The 13239-nt window shown below is 52.3% G+C and overlaps 2 protein-coding genes across 2 annotated transcripts; one reads left to right on the forward strand and one right to left on the reverse strand.

Annotated features, from left to right (window-relative positions):
• Window positions 1–776: 776 nt before the first annotated feature.
• Window positions 777–4013, forward strand: LOC122363872. The gene has a single exon (XM_043333673.1). The coding sequence runs from the start codon at window positions 777–779 to the stop codon at window positions 4011–4013; it is 3237 nt and encodes a 1078-aa protein (XP_043189608.1).
• A 968-nt stretch (window positions 4014–4981) lies between these two features.
• Window positions 4982–13148, reverse strand: LOC122363873. Its single transcript, XM_043333674.1, has 3 exons — window positions 12950–13148; window positions 12103–12594; window positions 4982–8457 (listed from the first exon to the last, which is right to left on the reverse strand). Exons 1-3 carry the CDS (start codon window positions 13146–13148, stop codon window positions 4982–4984), a joined length of 4167 nt encoding a protein of 1388 aa, XP_043189609.1.
• Between the last annotated feature and the right edge of the window lie 91 nt (window positions 13149–13239).

Genomic DNA, 13239 nt, shown 5'->3' on the forward strand with positions numbered 1-13239 from the left:
AAGGGGGACCGGCAGTGGACCTCCCTACGCTCTACTCACGTCACGAGATCCCAGCAGACCGAGAGCTGATACCCCGACGGGAAACGTGCCTCAAGTGGCCGCACCTTCGCCAGGTGGCAGAGAAGATGCCGGAATACCACGCAGACGCAGAGATAGGACTCCTTCTGGGAGTCAACTGTCCGCGCATCATCAAGCCCAGAGAAGTTATTCCCGGCGAAGAGGACGATCCGTGGGCCGTGCGTACGCTTCTCGGATGGGGCATCGTGGGATGTGTCAGCGAGGGTGAGCCGACGGGATGCTTCTACGTCGGCACAGGTCAGGGAAAGAAGATGTGCCACTTCGCATACCGGACTCGAGTGAAGGATGTCAGCCTACGGCAGGTCCAACAGGTCTTCGACAGCGGCTTCTTCGACCAGAGACAAGAGAAGACAGTGTCGCAAGAAGATCAGCAGTTCATCAAGATGATGACCAGCGGCATGCACCAAGTGGAAGGAGGCCACTACGAAGCGCCTCTTCCGATGAAGGACGAGAAGACAATGCCAGACAACAGGGATCTCGCGGACGCCAGACTGTCTCAGCTCAAGAGGAGGCTCCTTCGAGACGAGAAGCTGCGCGACGAGTACACAGCTTTCATGAGCGATCTTCTCTTGAAGGGATACGCTGAGCCGGTTCCGGACGACGGACAGATGGAAACGGGCATGATCAACTATGTGCCACATCACGGAGTCTACCACGAGAAGTAGGGCAAGTTGAGAGTCGTGTTTGACTGCAGCGCGATGTGCAAGAACGACTGCCTGAATAGCCACCTCCTCCAGGGCCCAGACGTCAACAACGACCTCACTGGCATCTTGGTGCGGTTCAGAGAGGCCCCCGTGGCATTCAGTGGCGACATCGAGGGCATGTTCCACCAAGTGCGCGTCAACCCAGAGCATCGTGACCTTCTCCGGTTTCTCTGGTGGGACAACGGAGACCTCAACGAACAGCCTCGAGAGTACCGCATGTGCACTCACCTCTTCGGAGCCACCAGTTCTCCAGCGGTCGCTTTGTTTGCTCTGAAGAAGACGGCCGCCACGTACGGAGAGGAGTTCTCGCCCGAGGCCGCGTCCTTTGTGGAGCGGAACTTCTACATCGACGATGGAGTGGCTTCAACGAAGACTACGGAAGAGGCGGTGCAACTGATACAAGACGCGGCTGGTCTCTGCCTGAAGGGGGGTTTCAAACTCCACAAGTTTACCTCGAACGACAGGGACGTCTTGAAGGCACTACCTGTGTACAGCTTGTCCAAGAGCTGTCAAGCTGCGCTGGACGAGGAGCTGCCTCTCCCGCGTGAACGCGTCCTGGGACTGAACTGGGACATGGATGACGACACGCTCTGCATCGACGTGACCCTGCCCTGCAAGCCGGCAACCAGAAGGGGCATATTGTCATCCGTGAGTACGATCTACGATCCTCTCGGGCTCATCTCTCCGTGCATTCTTGCGGCCAAGAACATCCTGAAACGGTTGTGCGTGGACAAGTACAGCTGGGACGACTTGATTCCGGAGGACATGGAGCGAGAGTGGCGTCTCTGGAAAGAAGACATAGAGCGCCTGTCCACACTGAAGATCCCACGCTGCTACGTCACGACGGAACTCGGTGAAGTTGAGAGATATGAGGTCCACCACTTCTCGGACGCGAGCTACGATGGATGTGGGCAGTGCTCGTACCTCAGGACCATCTACAAGAACGACAAGATCACCAGCATGTTGATAATGTCAAAGGCCAGAGTCACGCCTGTCAGAGCCGTGACGATCCCACGACTGGAGCTGGTGGGCGCCCTGATGTCGGCGAAGGTGAGCTCTTTCCTCAGGAACGAGCTGGCGATTGGCGACTACCGGGAGTACTACTGGACTGACAGCCGTGCCGTGCTCGGCTACATACGGAACGAGACGAAGAGGTTCCACGTCTTCGTCGCCAACAGGGTCGAAGACATCAGGCAGCTCTCGGAACCGTCACAGTGGCGCTACATCGATTCGAAGAGTAACCCAGCGGATCTTGCGTCCCGGGGAGCAAGCGCCAGTGAGCTGCTGACCAGCAGTCTGTGGTGGCATGGCCCATCCCTACTAACAGTGAGCATTGAACTCCCAGCCATGGAAGAAGAGTTCAACGTACAGAGCGACGACCCTGAAGTGAAGCGAGCTTCCTTCCAAGCCGCCATCTCGAAGCCACCAGAAGACGAGAAGAAGCTTCCAACCGACGGGCGACAGAGAGACCAGGGCGGCGACACAGAAGAAGATCGACAAGACGTTGCCGAATCAGACGATCAGCGCGATGAGCGACCACCGGCAGGACCCGTGCGAGGACGCGACCGACTACAGGGAAATGAAGACAACACACTCGTGAAGCGCCTGAGCTACTTCTCGAGCTGGCACAGGGCGAAGAAAGCTGTGGCTTCGTGCCGACGCTACACGGCCATCCTGGCAAGTAAAGCAAGCTCGAACAGAAGTGTGGCCGGCGCAAGAGTCTACACCCCAGTCGAGAGAATGACAGTGGATGAGCTGCTTCAAGCTGAGCAAGTGATTTTGAAGTCAGTCCAGAAGAGCGCCTTCGAAGAAGAACTCACAGTGCTGAGGACGCAGCAAGAGAACAGAGACGACGAAGAACATGCAGACCTGGGAGAGGGAACCAAGAAACGCAGAAGAAAGAGTGACAGAAGGTGTCGGACTGTGAAGCGCAGTAGCCCGCTGTACAAGCTGGATCCCTTCCTCCGAGCTGACGGGCTAATCTGCGTCGGAGGACGAATGAAGAACAGCACTCTGCCGAAGGAAGAGGTCCATCCAGTGATACTTCCGAGGAAGAGCCACGTGACGGAACTCATCGTGCGAGAGTGTCACGAAAGGACGTGTCATGGCGGTCGCGGCTCGACGCTGAACGAGCTCCGCGCCTCTGGGTATTGGGTGATTGGTGGCCGTTCCGCAGTGAGCAGTTACATCTTCGACTGCGTCAAGTGCAAGAGACTCCGCGGAAGTCCGCTGACACAGAAGATGGCCGACCTGCCACCGGAGAGAACGGAGCCAGCCGAACCCTTCAGCCACTGTGCAGTCGACTGTTTCGGGCCTTTCTACGTGAAAGAGAAAAGAAGTGAGGTCAAGCGCTGGGGAATACTCTTCAGCTGTCTGGCGTCCCGCTCCATCCATCTAGAATCGGTCAACTCACTCTCTGCCGACTCTTTCCTGAACGCTGTCAGGCGGTTTGCTTGTCGGAGAGGACCCATTCGCAAGCTGTTCTGTGACAATGGGACGAATTTCGTGGGAGGTAAGAACATGCTGGAGGGGGCGCTGAAGGAGGAGGATCATGTCAAGATCAGAGGAGAGCTGCTCAAGAAGGACTGCGACTGGTTCGAGTTCCGGTTCAACGTTCCGATGGCAAGTTCCATGGGAGGGGCTTGGGAGCGTATGATCAGGAGCGTGAGGTCGGCGCTGATTCCGCTGATCATGGCTCATGGCCACACACTGGACGACGAGCTGTTCCGGACGTTGCTGACAGAGTGTGAAGCGATCGTCAACAGCCGTCCGATCTCGTACTTCAGCGGAGCGCCGGACGATACTCTCCTCCCCCTGAGCCCGAACCAGATACTAACACTAAAGAGTAGAGTAGCCGTGCCTTATCCCGGTAGCTTCTCCCAGACCGACCTGTACGTGCGTCAGCGCTGGAGGCGTGTCCAGTTTCTGGCGGACCAGTTCTGGCGACGATGGAGGCGTGAGTTCCTGCCGACCCTGCAGGAACGCCACAAGTGGGTGCAACGTCGCCGTAACCTGCAGCCCGGAGACGTCGTGGCCGTCGTCGACGACGACGAGCCGCGCTCACGGTGGCCGCTCGGCCGCATCGTGTGTGTGTACCCGAGCGCCGATGGACTGATCCGCAAAGTGTGCGTGCGAATCGGTTCCAGTGACTACGACCGGCCGGTGAATCGCCTGATTCTCCTGCTGCACGACCGGGAAGATTCCCAGACGGGGAGCCACGAGGCCCAGTGATCGATGCGCGTGAGAGACGCGCAGGTGTGAAAGTGAACGCTACCGACGCTCAGTGACGCGCGCGCGCGCGATTCGATATCCCGGACGTCACGTTTGGACGAGTGCGCGCCGTTCGCGATCGAGGCGTTATAAGTCTGCGGTTTCGACTCGGTGCTGAATGGTGTATCCGAGGTAGCAGGGTACATCCGTTCGTACGTTTCCGTGTGAATCGTCCGCGTTGCTGAGTGCCGTTGCCCCGCGGTGGCAACCGCCGACCACGTCAGATGGTGTATCTTTCTTGTGTTACCACCAGGTGATGCTGCTACAGAAGATTGTTTTTTGATTTCGTGGATGAGAGGATTGCAGGAAATTTGTGATCCACAAATTTGGGGAGCCATGTAACTGCGTAGCAGTTGTATCTGACTTTGGTTTCTCCTCATTTGCAGGTTCGCCAGCCATTGAATGAGTGCTAATTGAGCTGGGCGGCTATTTGTTTGTTTCTTTGTTGCGCATTGAGCGACTGGAAGGAGTGACTGTGGAGACAGCACACTGTTGTCACTCGAGGTACCTGGAAAGAGTACGTTTCTATTTTTCTCTAGTCATTTCCGTTGTATCGTTCGTCGCGATTTGGCTTCACCATGTGTTAATAATTTTTTCGCGCTATCATTCTGTTACAAAGTACAAGCGTACTGGTTTCGATTATTTATCATGCGTTTACCAAAGTTTCGACTGAACGTTCGCCACATTTTCATGTGTCACATTTAACGCGAAGTGTGTATGTGAGTGTGAATGTGTGCGCTTTATTGCTGAGAGAGCATTATTTTAACCCATTTTCTCATGTGTGTGATTGACAGGTTTTTACGGTGACTGTGGTGTTACCAACCCAAGGTTCTCTGTCATTACCCCACATTACTGGATCCCAATACATGTGCCCTATCCCAATGCATCCAGTAGTTTGAGTTTGATTGACGGTGGTGGCTGAGGCCGCATCAGATAGCTTCCACCTCGCACAGCAGCGTTCGCAGGAGCTCGTCATCCAGCCGAGCCCCGTGACATTCCTGAACGAGACCGCCCAAGACAGCCCGAGCGGAGCGAATCATGCGCTCCCAGACGCCTCCTGCGTGGCTGGCTGTTGGGACATTCATCCGAAAGATGACCCAGTCGCAGTTCTCCTTCACCAGCTCTCTGCGTATCCTGTCGTCGTCCATCTCGTCCAAAGCCTGCTCTAAGGCTCTCTTCCCGCCCACGAAGTTTGTGCCTCTGTCACTTCGCAGCACCCTCACCGGGCCTCTTCGGCTCACAAACCGTCTGTAGGCGTTAAGAAAAGAGTCCGTCGACAGTGAGTTTGCCGTCTCGATATGCACTGCCCGAGACGACATGCACGTGAAGAGAACGCCCCACCTTTTCACTTCACTCCGTCGCTCCTGTACCAGGAATGGACCAAACAAGTCCACGCCTGAATAGGTGAAAGGCGCCGCAGGTTCCAGTCTGTCATGCGGCAGGTCGGCCATCTTCTGATTCAGAACGTGGCCTTGGAGCTTCTTGCAGTTGACACACTTCAGAATCAGGCGTGCCACCGATCGTCTCCCTCCGACAACCCAGTAGCCAGATGACCTCAGTCGAGCGAGAGTGAGACCTCGCCCAGCATGTCCGACTTTCTCATGGCACTCCTTGACGATCAGATACGTCACATGGCTTCGGTCGGGGATGATAACAGGGTGCACCTCACTCTCTGGAAAACCGCTCCTGCGAAGCCTCCCACCAACACAGATCAACCCGTCTCGCACAACTGGATCGAGACGAGACAACTCTTTGGGAACCGTGGCGGTCCGCCGGCCGGCTCCCACCGTCCTTGCCTGTCCCGATCGTCCAGCGCGGTCGACTTCACCTGGCAGCTCCTGTCGCTGCAATGCTGTCAGAATGATCCTCTCTGCTTCTTCCAGTTCTTCTACTCCGACTTGCGTTTTCGGAACATCTCGTGACTGCACGGCACTCCTCTTCATCATCACGAGGTGGTGAAGTTTCCTCACGTACAGGACGCACGTCGCTACTGCTCGCTTGGCTCGCCACCAGCTAGAGAAGTACTCGAGCCTCTTCGGAATTCCAGCGAACTCCTCCCGCACTGCTGTGGCGAAGCTGAAAGCAGAGCGTGACTTCACCTCAGGATCTTCGTCTCCAACCTCCCGTGGTCCCTCGCCCTCCGGCAGGACCGCACGGGACAGGAAGGCAGGTCCGTGCCACCACAAGGCACTGTCCACCAGTTCCTCGGCTCTGATGCCTCGGGAGGCAAGATCGGCTGGATTCTCCTCACTTGTCACGTGCCTCCACTGACTTGGCTCAGTATGGTTGCGAATTTCCTGAACTCGATTCGCGACATAAACGTGAAAACGTCTCGCTTCGTTCGAAATGTAGCCTAACACCACCTTACTGTCTGTCCAGTAGAACTCTTGTAGGTGCTGCAGCTTCAGTTCGTCCTGGAGGAACTTGCTCATCCTCACAGAGAGTACGGCAGCGGTCAACTCGAGCCTTGGCACCGTAACCGGCTTGGTTGGTGCCACACGAGCCTTGCTGATGATCAGTGAACAGTTGACCAGTCCATTTCGGTCAACCGTCCTCACGTAACTGCACTGCCCGTAGCCCACAGCGCTGGCGTCGGAGAAATGATGCAGCTCTACAGTCATCTTGTCCTGCAGCCCACCTTCCACATAGCATCGTGGAACACTCACGATCTTCAGAGCCAACATACTCTCCATCCACTCCTTCCATGCGTCAGCCACATCGATGGGCACGGGATCGTCCCATCCGCAGCCCTCACGACACAGCTCCCTCAGTAGCAATTTCCCTCTCAAGATGAAAGGAGACACCAGGCCCAGTGGGTCAAAAAACGAACTTACTACTGATAGTATTCCTCTTCTGGTCACTTCTCTGACTCTCGGCGTGACGTGGATGGATAACGTGTCGGTGTCCGTGTCCCAGTCGATTCCCAGAGTCCGCTCAACGGGAAGATCACCGGAACCGACATCTAGACTCCGAAGTCCATCGCAGCGACTCTCCATCGGCACCGACTTCACGACATCAATGCTGTTCGAGAGGATCTTGTGAACAGTGAAGCCTCCACGTGCGCAGAGCTTTCTGGTCGTGTCAATCAGTTTGACGGCTGTCTCGGCGTCTGGTACAGAGATGAGACCGTCGTCAATATAGAAATCACCTTTCATAAAGTCGGCGGCCTCTCTTTCAGTGTCACCTCGCTGACAATCAGCAGCAGCTCTGAGTGCAAACATTGCACACGCGGGTGACGAGGTGGCACCGAATAGGTGAGTCTTCATCCGATACTCAGTTGGGTCTCTTTTCAAGTCGCCATCCTCCCACCACAGGAACCTGAGCAAGTTGCGATCCCTGACGTCGACTCCCACTTGGTTGAACATCGCCTCCAAGTCGCAGAAAACCGCCACAGGCTCCTTACGGAAACGGCACAGGATTCCGGTGAGGCTGTTTGTGAGGTCCGGTCCCTGTAAGAGGTGGCTGTTTAGCACGTGACCCCGAAACTCTGCACTGCAGTCAAATACGATTCGAAGCTTGTTCTTTTGTGGGTGGTACACCCCGTGATGCGGAATGTACCAAACCCTGCCATCATCCAGCTCCAGTTCTTCACTGGGGACTTTCTCTGCGTAGCCCTTCTCTAACGTCGCCGCCATGAAGCCGGTGTAGTCGTGTCTGTAGGCCTCGTTTCTCACCAGCTTCGCCTTCAGTCCTTTGAGTCTTTGCATGGCGACTGTCTTGTTGTTTGGCATGGACACTTTGTTATTCTTCAGTGGCAGCGGCATCTGAAAATGGCCATCCTCGCGGTGCTCGAGTCCCTCACTCATCTTCTTCACAAACTGTCGATCCTGGATCGATAAAGCTGTCTTATCCTCTCGGCCAGTCTCCTGGAAGTCGGATTCGAGCACCTTCAGCACCTCCAGTGGGCTCACCTCGCGCACCTGCGATCTGAAGGCGAAATGACAACGTTTGGGGTGACCATCGCTAGTGTCCACCAGATGACACGTCGTGTCCGGGTCGTTGCTCCCACCGAGACAGCCAACGATGCCCCACCCCAGGTGGGTTCGGATCGCCCAGGGCTCGTCGTCCTTACCAGAAACCACGTCCAGTGGCTTGATGGCGCGTGAACAGTTGGTCCCCAAAAGCAGAGCCACTGGTGCGCCAGGGAAGAACTCCGGCATTTTACTGGCTACTCTCTCCAGATGCTTCCACTTCATGGCTGTCTCCCTTTTAGGAACGACCTTCTTGGAGCATGGGATTTCAGGACGAGTGTAGGTTGATGGCAGTCTGATGGCTTCATCTGCTGTCAGGGGCTGGATCACCAGACCCTGTACCGCTCGGCTGTTGATGACCGACTTCCCCGTCATAGTGCTCAGCTCCAGTTTCGTGGCTCTTCCGTCGACTTTCAGGGCTTCACAAACAGGCTCTGAAGCAAAACAGGCATCAGACTGAGCGTCCAGTACAGCATACACCAGCACGCTGTGTTCCGGGTTGTCAACATGACTCAGTAGCACTGGCACCACCAGTGAGTGACAGCAGCCTCCTCCTTCAGCATCTGACACAGAGCCCGAGCAGAATGAAGTCGCCTGCGGTGCCGCGTGGGACGTCCTCCGTTGGCCTTCAGGCTGAACCTCACCTTTCTTGAGAAGTGACTCATCATGCAGAATCGTAGGGTGCCACCTGCCACATTCATCACACTTGCATCTTGAGCGGCATTCCCTCCACCTGTGTCCTCTTCTTAACCCTCGCCCTGGCAGGGGGGGTCGATGCGACCCCCCCCTAAGGTTTTTCGAAGATAGCGTAAAAACGGCGGCGCGCAGCGCCGCCAAATTTGGCACAGCCTATGGGGCAATCTTTTTACATATGACCTGACAATTTCAGGTCCGAGTGACCTTGGGTCAGGTCACCAGGTCAGAAAAACCGGTACAAGGTCATGGTCAAATTTCAATTTTCTTTTTGCACCTGTCCAACTCACAGTTTTCGACTGATTTCTTTCAAACTTTCAGGATGTGCTAAGTTCACCGAGTTGTATAACATATATTCCGGCTGTTTTGAGGTCACTGACCTGAGGTCAGTTAGAGGTCATTACGTCGTAATGTTAAGCCTATGGGAAAATACTAAATTCGGAAAATACTGGAGATATCCGCTTCGTTCTATCACTTTTGTGCTTTGAAACCACGGTACTTAACAGCAGGTCACTTGGTGCTTCTTTGTTTGGTGTACTTATCCATGGGTCAGGTCAAATGAGGTCAACTGAGGTCAAATGACGTTGTTGCCAATAACTTGGCACATAATGACGCTAGAGCTTAAAAAATGGTATCATTGTGTTCCTGGTGATCAGCCGAATCGAATGATATGCGATATGATGCAATTTGGTTAACTTGAACTTAATTTATTAATTTAAGTTTACTTAACCCTATTAGTGGCAGGCTCCTGGCTACCCCATATTAGTGGCAGGGGGGGCTGTTTACGACCCCCCCTTGATATCTCGAGATCTAACGGGCCGATTTTCAAAATTCAAACGGCATTCGATTTGGCTCAACGAGATCTACATTTCTAAAAAAAAATAAAATTAAAAAACGTCAATAGGGGGGTAGAGGGAGGTAAAAAAGGGCAAATTGCAGATACATTTTAGACTGTTTATCACGGCCAGGTTTCTGAACCAATCTTAACGCAACTTTTGCCGATCGATAGAGAATGAACCAGGAATTCACATGGATCCTAAAAATATGCATTTTCAAAAATCATAGGCGGATACAGATCATTGAGATTGGGGGTACACAAAAAGTAAAGTAAATAAGGTTTTTGTTGGTACTGTTTCTAAAAAGGGTGGCAATGGTCTTGTTATGTTACAATTTTCTTATGAGAGAACGACTAAAATTGTATTGGTCATGCATAGGCGGTGTCAGGGCACCTATGTTGGGAGGAAAAAAATAACCCCCCTTTTTGGACGCCTGGATCCGCCTATTATAGCAAAAACGTGTCAAAAGAGGATGCACAATAACTTTGTATATGTTATCACATGATACCTTTCATTCACTGTTCGTAAAACTGGTGCAGCATCGTGATCTTCGCCCAAATGACTCGCTTCACGAATAGGACCCCCCAATTCCCAGTGCTCTGGAGCCGCCCCTGGTAAAGTTATGAACTTGAAATTTTCAGGGAATGTGCCCAATTTAGTTTTAGGAAAAGTCAGAAAATTTCAGCATCGTAGCTTCAGCGGTTTCGGAGATATTCCCGAAAAACCTGAGGGGTGGATAAAAACAACCCCCCCCCCTGCCACTAATAGGGTTAAAATTTAAGAAAAACTTTAAGTACACTTAAGCAAGCTAAAAAGTATATCATTCGACGCGCCTTGATGTGCTGAGTTCACTGGTGCTTTTTTTTCTCTATCTTAATTAGATCAAAAGTTATAAGCGAAAAACTTTTGACCTGTTTTTAGCGAAATTTTTACATTTATACCCCCCAAAACCCCCCTAAATATTGACCTAGAGCAACCAAATTTGCACAGGGGCGAGAACTCCAGGGGGCCCACCTACCTACCAAATTTGGTGTTTCTAGGTGCCATAGGAGCCAATCGCGAGGGGGGGGGGTCGCATCGACCCCCCCCCCCTGCCAGGCCGTGTTATGAAAAATGCCCTGCCAGGGCGAGGGTTAACCCGCGACCGCCTGGGGGGGGTCGGATCCGACCCCCCCCTCCGTTTTTCTTGAATAACTCATGAACCGCTTGCGCTATCAACTTGAATCTTGGCATACCTTCTCCCCCATCAATTTGACGTCTCCTGTGCAAATTTTAAGAAAAAATTTTCGAAAATTTTTTAGATGTATCGATTTTAGTGATGTAACTACATGGCGTTTTCAGTCAAAAAATGGTAAATGTTTAAAAAATCGCCAAAAATCGAGGTTTCAAGCAAATTGCAAATTAAGGATATGAAAAGACGCAGCTCAACGAGTTCTTTAAAATGGCTATCTCGGATTTTCCATAAAATGCGTTTTTGACCCCTAAATATTCAAAAAACTATATTTTTTGGAAAACAGCTAATAAAATCCAAAATTTTGAGAATTTCCAAAAAACCGGAATATATGTTATAGAGCTCTATTAGAACATTAGATGTCCCAAGTTTCAACTTTCTATCTTGATTTTTGACCCCCAAATTGTAAAAAATAGCTCCAACATGCATAGGGCATGGTGACGTCATAAGCATTTTCGCGAATTAGAGGCACTTCTGAACATCGCATGTGAAAACAAATGGCACCACTAGATTCCTGGGGCAAAGCTCGTCTAGAAAAGTGCATTTTTATGTCAAAAATAAAAAGTTGAAAAATTGACTTTTTTTCTTAGCCCTCGTTTAGTTATGTATGGTATAAACGATTTTTTATGCTTTCAATGCACACTTATCACCAGCACAGTGACTTGGGGTCACATATAACCATTACCATCGGATTTGGCGTGAAAAATAAGCCATAAAACATGTGTCGCACGCCCATGTAGCAGAAAGTGAAAACCGTGACCTTTCGTGACCTGACCAAACCTTGACCCGTTTTTAGTATGACCCCTATACGCACATGGTACCTTCACTAGGTCTTTGAGGTCATTTGTGGTGAGTTTCGAGCAGCAGCTATCGATTCCGCTGTCCGTAAGCCTAATCATGCAAAACCCCTGAATTTGACCTTTGACCTGACCTTGACCCGAAAGTTGACCTCAATCTTAAAATCTTAAGAGTGCTTTGGGAAGGTCTCGTAGAGACCTTTCGAACGCCGCCTCGCGGGGCTCGATACGACCATTGGTTCTCGAGATAACAGGGGGGGGGTCGGATCCGACCCCCCCCCCCCAGGCTGTCGTGGGTACGGAAATAGCCCAGGCGGTGCCGGGTTAAGCAGCCTCGACACAGTCCCAGCTCGTTGACCTTGCTGTTCCGTTCAGTTCCAGTCATCCTTTTGAAGGTGTCGCAGTCGCTGATCTTGTGCTGGTGTTGACACAGTTCGCATGTTGAAGGCTTCCTTGTGTCCACTTGAGTTCCTCCATTGGCCCTCTTCACACCCGTTGTGGACAAGAAAGTCCTGGCCTTACTCTGTGTCTTCTGTGGGGCTTGCCGCGTTTCTTCACACTTGGGTACATCCACTGGTCCGCAAGCAATCCTGGCTTCGATGCCGACAAAACGGACAAACTCTGAGAATGGTGGATGTCTCCTTTGAGCAACGCCCTTTTCATCGTAGAGCCACTTGTCCACCTCCCTCTTCCATCTGTCCACCAGGTACTTGGGCAGCTTCTTCACCATCATCTGAATTTCCAGGTAGTCATCCAGGATTCCTAGGTGGCGAAGAGGACCCGCAGCTGCCGCTTGGCAGTGCTCGAGGAAATCAGCATAGTCTCTGTGAGCACGACCATCTTCATTTTTGATTGCGGGCCAGCTCCTCAACTTCATGCGATACGTGTTGGATATGATGAAGTCGTTTCCGAACCTGTCATTCAGTCTCGCCTTCGCCTGCGAGTAAGCCTCATCTGTCCTCAGGTGGAGCAGGCCCAGGATGGCTGTCTTGGCTTCACCCGCTGTGTACTTTCCTAGAAAGTGAAGGCGTTCGATGGGAGAGGATGTCTGATGTTCAATATAGGTTTCAAAAGACTTACATTGGAAACTCCTCAATGTTGCCACTGAAGGTGCCTGGTTCCAGCACGGGAAGCCTACTACCATTGTGTCGCTCAGTAAGCAGATCTGCCAGTCTGTGTAGTGCTGCTTGAGTGCTGGGTTCATCATCCTCCACTCGACCATTGGCTGTCTTGTCGTTTCTTCCTGTGCCTTGGACATTATCCTTCACTTGGACTGCAGCATCAATGGAGACATCATTTCTTGGTATTGCTCCAGTTCCAGTGACCACTTCAGTATTCTCCTCCTTTGCACCAGGTCCAACTTCATCACTTGGGTCTTGACTTGCTCCCTCCTCCCTGTCAACATCAAACTGGTCAACCACCCTCAGCTTGGCTTCATTTATGTTCCTTTCTGTTTCTATATCCAGTTGTTCTTGCTCCAGCAGCAGCTGTTCTTGTTTTTGCTTCAGATGCAGCCTTCTTCTACTCATTGCAGCTCTTGCTTCCAGCTCTGCTCTGTCCTGCTGCATCTTGAGCTTCATGAGCACAACCTGTGCCTTTACTTCACTGCCGGCACATGATTTGCTTGAACGCGATCCACCAGCGTCAGATCTTGCAGGA

Source organism: Amphibalanus amphitrite, unplaced genomic scaffold (genome assembly GCF_019059575.1).
Source record: "Amphibalanus amphitrite isolate SeventyFive unplaced genomic scaffold, NRLGWU_Aamphi_draft 000645F_arrow, whole genome shotgun sequence".
Taxonomy (NCBI): domain Eukaryota; kingdom Metazoa; phylum Arthropoda; class Thecostraca; order Balanomorpha; family Balanidae; genus Amphibalanus; species Amphibalanus amphitrite.